Source organism: Ictidomys tridecemlineatus, chromosome 7 (genome assembly GCF_052094955.1).
Source record: "Ictidomys tridecemlineatus isolate mIctTri1 chromosome 7, mIctTri1.hap1, whole genome shotgun sequence".
Classification (NCBI taxonomy): Eukaryota; Metazoa; Chordata; class Mammalia; order Rodentia; family Sciuridae; genus Ictidomys; species Ictidomys tridecemlineatus.
The window spans coordinates 57,896,180-57,914,102 of NC_135483.1; the positions used below are offsets into that span (position 1 = coordinate 57,896,180).

At 37.1% G+C, this 17,923-nt stretch overlaps 1 protein-coding gene across 4 annotated transcripts in view; it reads right to left on the minus strand.

Annotated features, from left to right (window-relative positions):
* Kcnb2 (potassium voltage-gated channel subfamily B member 2) overlaps nt 1-17,923 on the minus strand; it is a 384,499-nt gene that overhangs the window by 92,575 nt on the left and 274,001 nt on the right. The window contains exon 1 of one of the 4 annotated variants that reach the window (XM_078017032.1): nt 11,366-11,451. The exons of the other annotated variants lie outside the window; for them this stretch is intronic. Within the exon in view, the coding sequence (XP_077873158.1) occupies nt 11,366-11,398 (33 nt within the window). The 5' untranslated portion in view covers nt 11,399-11,451. Of the gene's footprint in view, nt 1-11,365; nt 11,452-17,923 lie in introns of those variants that run through there. 4 annotated transcript variants of the gene reach the window in all.

The following is a 17,923-nucleotide window of genomic DNA, read 5'->3' on the forward strand; positions in this document are numbered from 1 at the left end:
AGAATTTTCTGCGGTTTGCTTTCAGAGATGTTGTAACTCATTCCATACAAAGAGCCAGTGTATTCATAAACTTTATAGGTTTTTCTGAATTAGCTTTAACTTCTAGAGAGAGAATCAAGTTTGGGGATCATCAACTCTTTTTATGGGATGTACCTTAGTGTCTGTCTCTGGCTGCTGTGGTACAGGTCTCCCAGTCACATTTGGAGTTACACGTTGTGGACACATATTGAAGGACAATAAGAGGAAATATATGGAACACAAAATTAGAGCAAGCCACAAATACTAGACCCCAATCAAATGAAAATTAAGAAGGAACCTTTAAGGCTGACCCTCATATAAATGTTCTGTGTTATAATCACTCACTCACACACACACATACACTGCAAAGATAGGAATAATTAGCCTTTCCCATTTATGCCATGTGTTAGCCTTTTATATCTAATTCAGCCAAGGTTATAAAATGATTCCATTAAATTTTCTCCTTTGGTACTTCCACATTAACTGGAGTTTGGGATTTATGGGATTGCATGGAGATTATTGTACCCCATAAAATTCTCCATCTAATAATTGTTTTTTATACAACAGAATCTGAGTCTTGCATCATAATTATTCCTCTGGCTCCCTTGGGCCGACAGGCTTTTTGCAATGTATTAAATGTAAATGGCAAGAACAATCCTAAATGCTTACAGCCCTGAGATTATGCAAAATGAGATCTATACACATCCATACCTGAAAATGTGCTGTTATTGTACTCTTAACATTCATATGACAGACATTTGTTGAATGTACTTGAGGTGTCAGAAAAGTGCTAGGTGCAGGGATACAAAGATAGCTTAGGTGTGGCCTGGACTACAGGATGTAGATGGTTCTGCCTCACAGATGGGGTGTTATGAATAACTAGCCCTTGATGTGCTGCAACCGCAGGACATTGATTAACATACACATTGTTGTTGGATGTTAGATTTTAGATTTGAAGTCTTGAATTTTCTCATAGACTGCCTCCCACATCTTATGTTTCACGACACTGATAATAGACAAAGATGCCTTCCAGTTGAAGAACGATTGAAAAACAGATACCAGCGTAACTCCTGCTCTAAGACACATTTTTGGCGAGCTCTTCTCTAAAGCAATAAGGATACTGAACTTTCTCACTTTAAAAATGTGTATGTTTTCAAAGGAGGGGAGATTTTTTAAAAGTAAGCAGAATTATCTATTATCTATTTTAAATGATGTTTGACAGGTTTAAAGAGCTTGCATTTAGCAAAAATAGATTTTATAGTCATATAATATGTGTGCTTTACATTAGAAAGAAGATTGGTTAGGACCAACCCCAATGTTTCAGGTGCAGATAAGGAAGATGAAATTGAAAGGAATTATGATTTGTAGGTTCTAGAATAAAGAGTTACAAGGGTGGTAAGGCAAACAATTCTCTTTTTGTGGTTATGAAAATAAAAGTAATGAATAAGTATTCAAAAAACGTACATATCAAAGATGATAAAAATATACTGAAAAATAAAGAATAATAATAGATATGAAAGTAAATGCAGTATAATCATTTTATCTAGGTTTTTAATTTCTATTTTGGGGGATATTTGAGTGGCAAAATTTCCAGTGGTGTGTAAGGTCCTGAGGATAGAAACTAAATTATTTTATTACTGTATCCTTTGTATTTAATCATTGCCCAAATCTTTTTTAAAATTTTTTTGTAGTTTATTTTATTTACTTATGTATTTATTTATATGTGGTGCTGAGGATTGAATCCAGGGCCTTGAACATGCAAGGCAAGTGCTCTACTCCTGAGCCATAACCCCAGCCCCATTGCCCAAATCTTAATAAGCTATCAATACATATAGTTTGAATGACTAGATGGATGAGTGAATCAACAAATGATGTGAATGGTAAGTTTTAAGAGAAAGGACATGGAACTGTCATTCTTTAGACCTATTATGTGTTACGCCTTGCTTTGTTTCAGGTGCTTTACAGAGGGAGACATGTATCCTTCTCTAAGGCTATTCAAAGTATGATCCTTGGGCCTGACCCATTTCAAAATTGACACTAATCCACAACAAGACACATGCAGAAATTGAAAGTAAGCATTTAGAATTTTTTCATACCAATTCAACAATGCCCAAACAATCAAGAGTATGATTATATTTATCTCAATTTTAAATTATTATTTACAAAAAATTGGTCTATAACAAATTGAAACAATAAAACAAAAACAAAAAACAAAAACAAAAAAAGAAGCAACAGTTCCTTCACTAGAGTTTCCAAAATACTTCTCTAAAATATATACTACAATCTCCACTTTACTGATGAGGAAACCAAAGTCAGAAACTTGAAATAGCCAGGAAGGGCAAGGATTATTGGAGCCAGAGCTTAAGACTTTCATTAGCTGGAACACAGATACATCTTCTAGCTAAGGGCTTGATTTTATGACCTGTTCTTATTGATAAAATGAAAATAAAAAGTGTATGGCTATTTTGCCATATTCTAAATGTGAAAGTGGGTTTCACTGGTATAAAACAGTGAAATAATATTTAGGATTCATGCCAGAAACAGTGAAATGCAGGAAGAAACACACAAGAAATACATGGAATGGTGAAGCTTTAGGCAACAGGACTGGCCCGGGTTGCGATCTATGATGAGGAGAATGAGTGCCGAGGGAGAGAGAATTTAATATACTTCCCACAGAGACTCTGTCCTATCTCAGCTCTCCTGCTGAAGCAAATATCAGTCCGGGAGGCACTATTTACAGTGAGTTGGAGAACTGAGAAGACCAGCTGGGTTACGTGGGGGAAACATCCATCAACTGATTCTTAACTGTTTGCTGGAATGTCCAGAATATTGAGGAAAATTGTTTATTTGCTGTTTTGTGTTTCCTCTTATTTGGACATTTTTTTTCTTTTTTTCTTTTTCATTTTGAATATAGAGAAATCGTAGAGACTTCTCAAGAAACCTTTAGAATGGTATTAGCAGATGATGCAATCAAATGAAGTTAAAACCCTTTGCATTTTCAATGTGATTTTCCACCTTTGATTATATAGCTGCAAAAGGAAATATATAATCTTGATGCAAGAATACGTGAACTTATTGACAATGGTATTAATATTTGTTAACAAATAAGAAACCAAATAGTTAAAGTAGCAATTAAGGGCTGGGAGATGCTAAGTAACCGGTTTGCATAGACTCTCTGCTTGCTATCCCAGGGGTCCAGACTTGATGCCTTGGGAGGCTGGCAGCCTGAGAGGAAGACCACTAGGGGGCAGTGTTATAAAGGGCACCAAGTGGGGCGCTGGGCCATCCTTTGAACGTTGAAGGTTCCTTCTAACCCTAAGCCTCCCTGAGAAGGAAGGTCTTTCACGTGGTTTCTTGAAGAAACTCTTGATCCAACTCCTGGAATAGTTCCACATTTTAAAGGAGACTTTCAAAACTTGCCTCAAGTATTACTTCTCTTTACCTTTCTCACCCTCATCCTCTCCAAAATGAAATGTATATTAGATAGTACATGCAGGAATTGTGTTTTTTGCCTAATTAGATTATCATTTGCTCAGGGCAGAGACAGTGTCTCAGTCACCCTTCTGTTGTAATGACCTATGCTGTGGCAAGGCATGGGACTGGTATTCAAAGATGTTTGTTGGATGAAGTGGAACCAGGTCTTCTAAAAACCGGGAGATAAGACTTGTAAAGTTATGTTTTCCATTTAAATAATATTTAATCATTTAATGTTATAAATAAAACGACTGTAAAAATGTAGGAAATACTTATAGGTCCCAGAGATAAGAGAATATAAGGTATCATATAACATGATTAACTAGAGGATATATATATATATATATATATATATATATATGTTTTTGTATTCAATAATGAAAAAAGGAGAAGGAATGATGTAGAATGGAAAAGAATTATGTTGGGATGATGACCATCTTATTGTAATAAATATTCTTTATTATTATTATTATTGTTTAGTTTATTGAATCCAATTACCTTTTAAATAAATTCAAATTTTATTTCATCAAGGATATTGTTGAAAATAAATTTAATTACTTTATTGTGACTAACTTAGAAAGTCAAGGATCATATTTTTTTCTCTCGTATGTGGAGGCTAGAGAGGAAGATGGAAAAGAAAGTTGGTGAGAATGAGAATCTCATGAAAATCAAAGGCAGATCTATAGAGGAAAGGGATGGGGCGGTGGGGGTGGAAAAAGGGGAGGGAGGAGGGAAATGCTGGGGAATGATATTGGCCAGATTATATTGTTATGTTGTGCATGTGTAAAAATATGTTACAACAAATCCCATCATTATGTACAACTATAATACAACAATAAAAATGTGGAAAGAGAAAAAATAAAAATAAATAAATAAAAATATTATTTGTGGCTAATGTGATTTTAGGGAAAAAAAATGATCATAAGGTCCTCCCCTCAAACAATCATGGGAAGAGGAAAATACAATTACAGTTTAGATCTAGAAATTTAATGAGAATGACCCTACCAGAAAATGACTATAATACCTGTAGAATTTATTCTGAAATGCTCAATTAATGAATATTTTAAGAGAGTATACAGGGTGAGTATATTTCCTAAAGATAATATTAATGATTCTATAAGACCTAATTAATATAATTTGAAGAGATAGATCAGTATGAAAGCATAAATCAAATCCAATAAAAAATTTTAAAGAAATAAAGTTATCCTATTTAAATATCATTCCAAGCTTAAACTGTGTTATCCAAATATTTTATAGTCTAAGTTGGTCCTTTGTAGTGAATAGGTTAGAAATAAAAAGCATTTGAAATTGGCAAAGTCTTGTTTCCTAGAGTCTGACATTTTCAGACTGGTAGATCTTGCTCTGCTATGAATTGGCTCAACAAAATTTTTCTAAGTACCTCATGAGATGATACATTTTAATCTTTAAATTACATTATTTTCTAAAAACCATGGATTTTAAATTGGTGGAATTCTGATGTGAATGTATTTCACTCTATGTAAATTAATTGCTTCCCCTCAAATAATCCAGGCTCAGGGAAGATTGAGACATAGTCTGACCAATGGTAAGGTGATGGCCCGCCCCCATAGTGTTTTAGTGTATATTAGTTAACACAGAGTAACGGTTTCACTGTGGATAGTGCAGCTTTTAAGAATGGTGCTCATTGGTTTGGTTTTAAGAACCTGTAAAGGGACTAGAGAATTCTAATGTGGGAAATCATTGGTAGCTGTTAAAAATCCAGGTTTCTAAGTATTTTTGCAAACTGAACGAGTCCAAATTACCCCAGCAGCCATCTCAGCCCTAATGGTTTTCCAGCCAATGAGGAGAGTCACAAGAGATCCTAACCGCAGGAGGGACTTCTGGAGGGCTTCAGGTAATAGAACAGATGGGGCTGTTCTGAGAAGAACCCACAGACCCTAGGTGGCCCTTTGGATCCTGAATAAAGGACAGTTACAGAGCATTCTTAACAGCTGCAGCTCAAAGTGGTTATCAATAAATATTTCTCTGGTTCCAAGCATGGTAGCTCTAAACAACTCTAAACAAATCAAGTCAATGAAGTAGTATTTGTCCTCATCTTTATAGAATTAGAATCCACTATCTGGAGGAGTGTTCAGCTCTGAAGTGGGGAGCCCACTGTGGACAAGTGCTTATTGAATCCACCTTGAATTTGAAGTCCCTGATTTACAGGAGAAAGCTGTTGGTGGCCTTTTGAGCAGTGAAAGGGGAATAAGGGAATGAACAGGAAATGAACTCACTTTCATATTCCTCGGTGTAAGGTACCCAATAGTGAAAGGGTCACCCAGCTTTTAGAATTTCTAGGAAACAATGACATTTCCAAGAATAAGGAGTTCCCTTAGGCTGGTACGATAGCTTGTAAGAAGCTTCTGCCTGCTGCTGAGCCTCACAGTAACAGGCATGTCACTGGTCTTGAAAAAGATTTCGGCTTTCTGTTCAGTGGAACGTAGATTTTTACCAAAGAAAGATGTCTAACTATTCATTGTCATTGGTGTTTCACTCACTAAAAGTTGAAGAGAATTCTCACAGGCCTGTTTTAAAATAAATTTATTTTGTGAATTATATATATAGTTTTTTTAAAAAAGCAAAGTTTTAGCTGCAATGTCAAAATTTTGAATAATATCTCTCTGTTGAATCTTTTTTGAACCCTGGTTTCTGTTACTCCTGTCATAAGTACTCGGAAAATTCAACAGAAGAGAAATGGTGGTAGGTAAATAGAATCAATGTAGGGTTTTTTTTTTTTTGGTGCTGAGAGTCTAATCTAGGTTCTTATGCATGCTAAGTCAGTGTTTTACCACTGAACTACATTCCCATTCCCCAATTTTAACTTAAAATTAGATAATTCTTTGAGCAACATAGCTCAGATGCAAATTCACCAGTAGACTCCAAAATTAGTAAAGGATAAGATATTAAATATGAATTATTATAAACAGAGCAAGGGGTGAGGGTTGTAGCTTGATAGTGGAAAGTATAGCATGTGTAAGGTTCTGGGTTCAATTTCCAACAACACACACACACACACACACACACACACGGCATAGAAATAGGCAACCAGGCCAAAACTGACATACCCTGGGGAAGGCAAATAGTGGTGATTGTGTGCTCTGATATCTGTTTACGTTCACAGAACAACATCTTAAATACATTGAGCATCAGGAGTAGGATTGCACTAGGAGTGCGTGAATGTGGGAAGGAAGGAATATTTTCTAGAAGTAGATCTGCAGTGGTTAAGAGAGGAGGCAGGCTTTTGATCTGATTTATCCAGTGGCTCTTCACACTCTCCCATTTATCAGACAATTGTGGATTTTCAACTTGAGTCATGTGTATGATTTGTACTTTCTAGTTTAGTTACACCTCCGGGGCGTTGGAAACCGCACACCTGGGAGCTCTTTGCACAAAAGACTTCAGAATAAGTGCAGGTTTTTATTTTAAAGTACTCTAAGTACTGTCCAGTTTCCATAACTCTCAGTGCCAACCTTAAAAGACAAAGGTGATTAGCTTCTAGGTATCCTGCCAGAAGCACAATTCAGAAAGCAGGATTCCCAGCACAATTCAGAAAGCAGGATTTCATCTTTCTGTAAGTGTCCTGCAGCATATATTTAGCTTGTTAACTTTTTTAAAAAAATTGCTTTCTTTTTCTTGATAAGGCAAAGTAGCTAGAACCCATACAAATGACTGGTTTTAGTTTGATTTTGAGCATGGGGAGGCATACTGTTTCTTCCAATAGTCAAACATTATTTGTAAATTAAATTCAAACATTTGAAAACGCCACCTCGCCCTGCACTAATGTGAAGTCTCAGTAACATTCTTATAACTTGAAACGTTATGAACAAAAGTGGGTTTGGTCAACATTGGTCCTGGTTAGCTTCTATCAGGTAGGTATGCTTCACTCCCTTGATTTCTTTTTCCCCCTCAGTAATATGTGAACTCTGAGTTACTTGTCAAAGGTAATATTGCTACTGGAACATGAGGAATGAGCCTCACTAGAGGAATTATTCACTCAAGGACTCACCCAATTCTCTTCTTCCTGCCAGTTTCCCATTCATTCGCATTGACACCATTTGGAGGGTGCCAATATTAGAATGATAGAATCAAGAAGGCAATGCTATGTATGTATGTATGTGGGTGTATATATATATATATATATACATATATATATGTATATATATATATATATACTCCCTACATTGCATTCAAAGATGATGATTTGTTTTTTCCTTCAATAATCGTAGTAATTGTTTTCCTAAAATATCACTGGGCACAATTAGATTATCCCCTCATTTCTAGTTTTTTTAATGTTTTTTGGTACTGAGAATTAAACCCAGGGGCACTTAACCACCGAGCCACATCCCCAGCCCTTTATAATATTTTATTTATAAATAAGGTCTCACTGAGGTGCTAAGTGCCTTGTTAAGTTCTGAGGTTGACTTTGAACTTGTGATCCTCCTGCCTCATCCTCCAGAGCTGCTGGGATTACAGGTGTAAGCCACTGCACCCTCATTTCTGAGGCATGTCCAGATTGGGTATATCCTTGGTGTTTCCCAGTATTCTCTGGACATGAAGATCACGTCACTACTCCTGGACCAAATAGAGAACAGAAGTGGCCTCAGGAAAGTCACAGCTACTTGGGAGACTGCTTCAGGCTGACTCAGATTTTGTGTCTGAGGACTTCTAGCAAGGGTTTTGGTTTGGTTTCACTCCACACCAAAGGATTTAAATGAGTTTGTGAGTTCCCATCAGTAGCTCCTTGGAAACAGTGTCTCCCAGAGGGCTGAGGTCAAAGCTGGTCCTCAGATCTTTCCTGGGCCTGATATGATTCATGCTCCACCAACTTCAGATGTTGTTTTTCTCCCAAGAACTACTTTTCTCTTTCTGTAGCAAAAGTTTTCCCAACATCAAGGTTCTAGAGTCATCCCATAGTGTGCAATCTGCAGGGTCAGCATTATAAAGTCTTTTGGCCACTGAAAGGCCAGATAAAGAAGGAACTTTAAAGATGTTACAGGAACAATGCAGAGCTTGAAATTTAAGGTAGTTGGCTCCTGTGAAGGTTAAAGATGTCCCACGCAGATGCACACACGAATAGATCATTACAAACAACTAATTTATTTGGAAAGATGAATAATCCACAAAATCACAAAGACGTTTTTCTCAGTTAAGTGTTACCTTGAAGTTCCGCCGGGGGGGGGGGGATGCTTTTGTGTTAAAAAAGAAAAAAAGCATCTGGTCTGTAATGTTCAACTGATATTACTTGGGTCAAATCATATTTGCTGATTTGACAAAATGCAAGGGCCAAATGAGATTCTGTGAAAAGGAGCCATATAAAGAGGAGAGGATGGTAGATTCCTTTGCTGTCCACGCTGTCTTCTTCAGTCATCATTTGACTTGATTGACAGGCCTTCCACTCTGACTGCATGTTCCTAAACTCCTTATCTCTATGGGTTTCCTCTTAACTCCACATCCGTCAGGCACTCCTGAGGCCGCATTTAGATCTGCTCTTCCATCAAAGTTCCGACTTTCCCTCTGCATCCACAGATGTCTACCTCTCAGCTCTTGTCCTCCACACTTACGCTGGACAGCTCCTGGCCTTCCATACTTATTGATGTAATAATCATCTTCCTTCTTTTCTCCTAAAGATGTCCATAGTTCAGAACTCCTCACCCCCATCTCTTTGCTGTCTCTTACCCTCAATAATTCCTATCCTTTGCTTCCCCCGTTTCTGCTTTCATAGAGCAGAGAGACAAAGTGACCAGACTCTTCTGATCTGACTAACAAGTCATACCACCTCTCTCTCCTAAGCTGCAGCTTCAGCGTTACCAGTAGTCATTTTGTTTGCTCCTTGTTGATATCATGCCACATTTTACACAATAGATATGTAAAACTTAGGAACTTTTCCCATATTTTTTTTCATGTTTTCCTCATCTCCACCCCCAGCTCTGAACCATCCTGGTTAGTCTTCAAATTGGCCTTATCTCTTCCTTTTGATCAAAGTCCCTGCAGCTTCCCACATCTCTTCTTGAAAATTCCACTGCACCACACCTGCTGTTCTTGCTCTTTCCTATTCTAGACAGAAACAGCCTCTCCTTTCCAACATTACCTTCACTGCTCTTGATTCTGGCTCTTCCGAGTCCTTTTAGAACCTTACCCATGAATTATTTATCTTTCAAAATGTTCAGTATTTCCACTGATGACTTCTCTTCTACTTATTGTTTGGGAACAATCCTCCATGGGTCTCCTGTGTTTCTGCATGTCCTTTAGTAGAAATATGCCTGTCTTTTTTTTTCTGGACTATTATCCTCACATGTCTGCACAGCAAAGAGCCTTGCAAGGTAGAGATAGTTTCTCCTTCCAAAGCAAACTTACTCTCCAAGAATGAAAGATTTGGGATTCTTAAACTGAGATTCCCCTCCTGTTGATGGCAGGTATCACCTGATCTTCTCGGTGTTGTCTTTTGGGAACTGGGATATGGGAGCCAGTAGAAGAAAACACGAATAGTCTGGCTACTGCTATTTCTTGTAATAACACCCTTGTCTCTGACTTAGTGGCCTTGTGTCTTCTGCCAGCAGTCATGGAGCATGCTGACTTGTTAGCTTGAAAGTGGATTAAGTCTCAGAGTCTTTACAGTTCTGGGCAAAAATAATACAGGTCTTCCAAATCCTTAAAAAAATAACTTTCTCTCAGTTTAATGTTGATCCTATTTTCTCTTGCATCTACTGTTCAGCTTTTCAAAAGTGATGTTGATGCTTTCTCAGAATTCTCTTAGAAAGCACTCATTCTGGCCTTGAACTCAGCTTTTGCCTCCAAACCTACTAAAACAACACTGAGATTTTTATCTCAACTCCAGTCATAATGGCATCTATCAAGAACATAAGTAACAACAAATGTTGGCAAGGATGAGGGAAGGCAACGTTCATACATTGCTGGTGGGATTGCAAATGGGTGTAAACACTCTGGAAAGCAGTAGGGAGATTCCTCAAAAAACTTGGACTAGATCCACCATTTGACCCAGTTATCTCACTCCTTGGCATATATCCAAAGGATTTAAAATCAGCATACTACAGGGAGGCAGCCACATCAATGTTTAAAGCAGCACGATTCACAGTAACTAAGCTATGGAAGTAACATATATGTCCTTCAACAAATGAGTGGGTAAAGAAAAGGTGATACATATACACAAGGGAATATTACTCAGCTATAAAGAAGAATGCCTTTATGACATTTGCCAATAAGTGGATGGATCTGGAGACTATCATGCTAAGTGAAATAAGTTCATCCCCCAAATCAAAGGTCAAATGTTTTTGCTAATATGTGGATGGTAACCCTTGATAAGAGAATGAGGAGAGATAAAACTGCTCACTGAAAGATATTAGTGATTTTCTAATTGTCCAACTCAGGGAATTATCTTTTCTAAGTCCTTATCATATGAAAGTATGAACTTGACCGTAGTATATCCTGTTCCAATGTTTTAATAATTCCTTATATTCTGCAGTATAATGTCCAAACTATTTAGACTGATATTCCTGACTATCCTTTTGTAATTTCAAGTTTCTCTCGTGTGTCCTTTCACCAGGCACTTTGGATTATATCCCCTATTCCTAGACCACACCTAATGCATTCCTGGGGGAATATGTTTCCATGTTAGTTCTTCTGAGTGGAATTCTGTCTATACTATTTCTCTTAAGCCCTTAAAGATCAGCCAAATAATGCTTCTATTTGAAGTTTTCCTCAGTTCTTTCTCCAACATTTAGAGTATTACTGGAAGACAGTTTTAAAACCTTATTCTTAAAAGACTAAAAATAATATTCTAAAATGATTATTTGTAATACAATCTGATGATTTGAAAGATAGTCCCTCTAAATACCTGATGTACCATATGAATCGTAATTTCTTGCATTGTTGCTCAAAGCAGAGAATAGTTCTTTGCCATTCCAACGTATCCTGTTATGTGTTGCTGAAGTCTTTCTACATAAATGGGAACAAAATTTGCTTAGATTACTCAAGAAAGAATAAACATTGATTTGAATGTGTGTGCAATATTTTATTTCAATTAAAAACATATAAATGTACATTCATTTGCTAAAAACCTTTTGAAATAGGCAAATGACTCTTACGCATGCTTGCCTGCCAGACAAATGGTGTCCTGGATCCCTGTTTGATTAAACCATATTCCTAAGCCTAAGGTAGAATTTTCAATTTTCAGCTTGGTTTTCCTTAAAGTGAATAATCTTTTCCTTGTGAATAATCTAAGTACAAGTTCCTTCTAGAGTTGTACATTCTTCTTTCTCAATCTCTGACAGAGAGATTGAGAGATGGTGGTGAGTTTTTAAAATTTGTTTTTATCGATTGCATCTTAGTTTTTATAGAAACAACTCTTTTTCCTCGGGCATTCGTATTTCATTTGTGCATGTAATCTTTACTTAAATGACAGAATTATAATACAAGTATTAATGTAGTAAACTGGTCTGAAAGCAAACAGAGCTGATCTTGGTTGAGCATACAGCTCACTCTGTGGGGGTATAAGAATGAAGGTGTACTGGAGCATTTAGCTGGAGATGAACCTCAGTTAGCATGATTACTGATGGGAAAAGGAGTACTGGCCAGTCTAATGAGCTGTTAAAGCAGAAGAAGGTTAAGAGGGCTTCTACTACATTTAGAGTCAATTCTTAGTTTATGGCATTGGTCTATAAGGAGGAGAACAAAACAGAGACTGCTTAAAATTAAAATTTAGTGGAAGGTCAGCAGAATAGAATAGACATTATGATTGCTGTATGTATATAGGTGACTCTATGACCAGTGTGACTCTGCAATATGTACAATTAGAAAAGTGAGAAATTATACCCCAATGATTCAAATGTATGAATTGCCAAGATCATTGTAATGTCACGTGTAGATTAAAAAAAAAATTGAGTTAGAGCTTTGGTAAACCTGATTTGTGTGTGTGTGTGTGTGTATGTGTGTCTGTGTGTATGTAGGTGCGCGCACACATGAACTGGGGATTGAGCCCAGGGCCTCACACATGCTAGGCAGATGCTCTACCATTGATCTACATCCCCAGTCCAAACTTGGGATTTGATGTAAAGTCACAGAACATTTCAATTTTCAGTGTACTTGAAAATTAGATGATCAGGCCCTGAATTTCATGATGTCACTCTAGATTTTCATTGTTTTGTTTTTCTCAGGGCGGGCAGCAAAGTGCCACAGAGATCAAAGATGTCACCTGGGTCAGGTAAAAATGGTGTCTGAAGCACAAGTTTGAGTGACCAGGTGCTGATGATTTAGGTCTGGCATGGCCCATGGGAGTGCAGGGCACACCCATGTGCCTGATGATGGGCCAGGCCCTTCCCATGTGCACAGAGGATGAAAAGCATTCCATAAAACAGGCAAGAGAGTCCACGGATATTAAAATGCAAAGTTAACATGGATCTGGGTTTGGGAGAATAAATGGAGCATGGAATCAGTTAATTCTGGAAGGGGTGGGATGGGTGGTAATGAGAATTTGATAAGTAACTCTTATGTGGACCAGAAATTGGTTGTCTCATTCGTTTTAGTACTTAGTGTCCCACAAGTCCATTTTTCAGTATAAAGTAGCACTAGAATGGGTTTTGATGGCTCTGTACAGTCATCTTTGGATTTGTACATCTTGATGAGCAGGACCTTGGACGAGTGAGCACATTTCCACATTAACCTGTTTTTTGGTAGTTTCTGAACAAGAAAGTTGCAATCTCCTTCTTTACCTTTCTCCTTTCCTTCTTTCCTTTCCTTTTGGGAAAGTATCTATGAAGATATATATATATATATATATATATATATATATATATATATATATATATGTGTGTGTGTGTGTGTGTGTGTGTTTGTGTATCTATGAAAATATATATATATGTATCTATGAAGATATATATATATATATATATATATATGTATCTATGAAGATATATATATATATATATATATTTTTTCCAGCCCTAAGAATTTCGGCTATTACACCAACATGCGTGGGAGTATGTCTGTCATTTGAAGGTAAAGGGACCAGGATAAAGAGGGTCATGTTACACTAAAAGCAGAAGAAAGAGTGAAGAACAGAAGAAATATGATTTTAAAGAACAATGGATATTCTTAGTATTCAGTGTACTTGAAAATTAGATGACAAACAGTAGTAATTTTTAGTGACCAATTAAGGAAGGAAAATTTTTTTGAAGCAGCCTTTTCCCCCCCATCTTTCAACTCCTTCCGACGACTCTTTTACCTCCACAAAGAATGATATAGTGTCTTTCTGTCTCTTATTATACATATAAGAATGCACACCTGTACAAACGGTTACAGAGGTCAATTACATAGAATCATTTGGACATTTTAACTTCAGACACATTTTTTGTTTTGTTTACCTTGAATTTTCAAGTCCTAGAAAAAGGGTTTACAAAGCCAAACAGAACAATATATTAAAAAGTGATAAAAAGTGATATTTGGAAGTACCATAGCAGAAAGAATCAGAAACTCTCCAAACTGAGTAATAGTTCAGACCCATCCCTTAGTAATGTGACCTCCAGGAAGTCGCCTTGTTTCTACAATTCCCACCTTCTCCTTTCATAAAGTAGGAAAAGCAGCCAGATGTGGTGGTTTACTCCAATAATCCCAATGACCTGGGAGGCTGAGGCAGGAGGATTGTGAGTTTGAGGCCAACCTTGGCAAAATAAAATTAAAAAGGGCTAGGAATGTAGCTCAGTGGTTAAGAGCCTCTGGTTTCAGTGCCTGGTACCAAAAAAAGAGAAAAAAAATGGGAAGGAGTTTGAGGAAGTATTATTTAAAATAAGTTGCTGACAAGTCTTCATTTTACTTTTCAATGAACAGAACTTTGTCTTAGATGCAGATATAAATCATGGGAGGATTCTTGCCTGAAGAGGGCCTCAAAGTTAGTGCCGAACAGGGAAAGAGAGCAAATGTATGCAGGTAGAGTATCCAGGCACACTTGAGTTTCTTTTCTTTTCTTTCTTTCTTTTTTTTTTTTTCTTAAGACAGTGTCTTATTAAGTTGCTGACTGGCCTTGAACTTGTGTTCTTTCTGCCTTATCCTCCTGAGTTGCTGGATTACACGGGCACCTGGCAACACATTTGTGTTTCATAATATCTTATTATAGTAGTCTGAATAAGGCAGAATAAGAAATATAAGGGGGCTATTTTCAAGCTATCAAACATGTTAAGCTTTCTCTGAGTGTTAGAAGGGAAAAGTTGCCAGCCTTATTACTAATGTATACTTCACTTGGGGTCTTTTGATGAAGTAGTATTGGGGGCTTTCTAGGCTTAAAGTATTAAGAATGGGTGAATATAGCATCCTCATTCTTAGAGGGTTTGGAAATGAATGATCTTAGCTTGGCTTGAAAACTATAGAATAGAATATATTTTTAGCATAATAAATCTTTTCAATTCGTTCAAAAAATAGATCCACAGAAAGAGCAAACAGATGGAAGTCCATGTGCTGTTTTGTAACATGTCCAGGGTTTTAAACTGGATAAACACTGAAACCCTGCAGCCACAAATCTGTTCTTTCTCAAACAAAATCCTATGAGATTTTGAGAGCTGCTCTAATCAAATATGCACATTAAAAAATACAGGAAGCCCTGCCAACTTCTCTGCTAGGGCTATATGATAAATGGTCTCAGTGCCTGGACATTAACCCATTTCTTATTGATGAAAATATATACTAAGGACTTTTAGGATACTTATGACAACAACAACCAATGCACTCAGGATATTAAGCAAATAGAAAGTCATACTGAAGTACTGCAAAACAAAGTTATTTTCCCATAGGATCTCCTCACATTATTTAATAAGAGTCTGTACTAATTTAAGGCTATGAATAAAATTTAATTCTATTTTTTTTCAGTAAATAATACTTAAGCTGATCCCTCATGAGAGAATTGGTTAGAAATAAACTTGAATTTTTAAAAAAATGTTGTCTTCCCCTCACGTATTTCATATTACTCCTTATAACAACCTTTTCCACTTTCTATATAGTTGCAATTTAAAAGCTATTTTACTGAAGAAAAAGATAGTTTTAGTTGGTATTGAAGGCACAGAACATAAAGTGAGCTCTCCCAGGGAAGAAAAGATCCCTTTCTGTGAGGCTGGTGCCTCCAGCCATGGCCTACAACCTATTCACTTAGCAAGTAGGCATTTACAAATATTTGCTGAATTAATTAGCAAATAAGTGAGTAAAAAGTTGGAGGTTAGGCTCTGTTTATAACTCTTGGGCACTGATGCAGCAATTAAAGCATTTTTCTCATTTGTTCTTTATTTACTTGTTTCCTTTAAATTTGTGGCTAAGTAAATGTTTTGGTTGGAAGGTTTTTTTTTTGTTTTTTTTTAACCTTAGCATAGTACTTGGGTTTAAAAGATCTCTATGATGTATTTTAAGGGGTAGATTTTGTTTCCTTGCTTAAAAAAATACAACTACAAATACTTGCTTAAATACTTTAGTAATTCCAGTCCCTACTGAAATGATAATTCATTCACTTTACTACCACAAACATTCGAATGCTAGATGCTGGGGTTTTAGGCTGAGCATGTGCCTTCCACTTGAAACCTCAGAGAGAGTAAGGGGAAGGTTGGGATTGAGGCATAACATTATAAGGAACTACAAAGTGTTCAGTTCCATGGAAGGGTGACGCCCTGGATACAGCAGGAAAAAAAATGTCACTCTGGGGGTAAGTGCAAGAAGCAGGAAGACTTCCCAGGGGCCTGAAGGATGAGATCACTCCCTGCTAAAGACAAAGGAATGGCTGTAGGAGGAAGCATGGTGTGATATGTAGTGGAGTGTCACTGGAGTAGAGGGTTCAAGTCTGGGAAAGAAGATCGGGGCTGAGAGGGAGGGGAGGAAGTCATAAGAGATATGGCCAGAGGGTGAGCAGAGGTTAGAGTCAGGGATAACTGTAGGGGAAAAGTCAGCAGAAACTGTGAAGTTGGAAGGTTCACTTTCTGGGTCAGTAATGAAGTCCTGATAACAGAATAATATAGCTAGGCATGGACTTGGATGGTAAGCATCCTAAGAATACTCTAGAAGCAAGTGCCTTGAATTCTCTAGGAAAAAAACAACAACTAAAAGTCTGAAATACTAGGTCAACACATCAGAGGATTTAACAGATTACTTGTGGGAAAAATCTCAATGTCAAGTTGACTCCCCCCAGCTAGATCCAATTTTCTTCTCCCCTCTCCCTTTTCCTGAGCATTTGGATTGTGCTCAGAGGATGAAAACTAATTTTACTAAAGCCAGCTTCCCCGACCTGCAACCATCATGGGAAAGTCAATATCTCCCTGCTAAATCAGATGATATAATCTAGAACCAAACAGAAATGAATTCTTGGATTATCTGATGTTACAGCTATTCAAGTGCCGCTCTCCTTCAATGCAATGGGCAGCCAGAGGGTGACCATAAAAACAAGTAGCATGCTGTTTGATCCTTTCCCTTCAGCATTCAGATATTTTACAGAGAGGCAGAGAGCTGAGAGGCAAGAGTAACAAAGATGCTAGGTAGCTATGATGGCTGTTTACATTTAGCTATTGTAAACAGCACAGAAATTGTGTAGAGAATAAGTAGTAACATATGTGGAAACTATATCCGTGAGTGCTCTGGGTTCGAATTCTTAATGCTCAAAATTACTAACTAGTTAGGTAAGGAAATCACTTCTTCTCAAAATATGGATTTTTCTCCTGCAATGTCATTTTCCAATAGAGAAGAGACTTTAAGGAGTTAATTCCTTCACCCCACCCCCACTTTTATTTTATGATGTCAGAAGAAAAATCTCTAAAGAAAGGTATTTACCATACTCAGTAACCTAGATATACATTCTCAGGAAATATCTAAATTAATCTCACATGCTGCGATTTAAACCTATTTCCTTTTATTCTCCCCTTAGTGAAGTCAGGGAACAGCTGTCCACAAACCTTGTCATATGCTTGCAACCTGTTCTTGTCACGCCTCAGCCTTCTTTTCTTTAAGTTGTATACACCTCTTTCCTTTCCTCGTTGTTGGTGGACATAAAACACGGTTATTGATTCACTTTTGTTAGGCTGGGAAATGCCAACATGTAGACCTGCTACTTTCTTAGGATTTGTGTTCCCCGGGGATCTCATGGGGGAACAGTTGACAATTTGCAGTCCCTACTTTTTGTATTCCTATCCTATAGATGTTGCAATCAGACTCTTCCTGCTTCAGCTCTGACCAAGGTACCAATAAGGTAGGCAATGGGTACCAAAATAAGTGGAAGACAAATTTGCCTGTGAGAGTTCCAAAGAAAATTTATGATGTTAGGATACAGATCAAGATTTCCAAAAGACAGTTAGATACTTTAGGCCAAATACAAAAATTAACTCAAAATGGATCAGGACTTAAACCTAAGAGTTAAAACTATGAAAATCTTGATGAA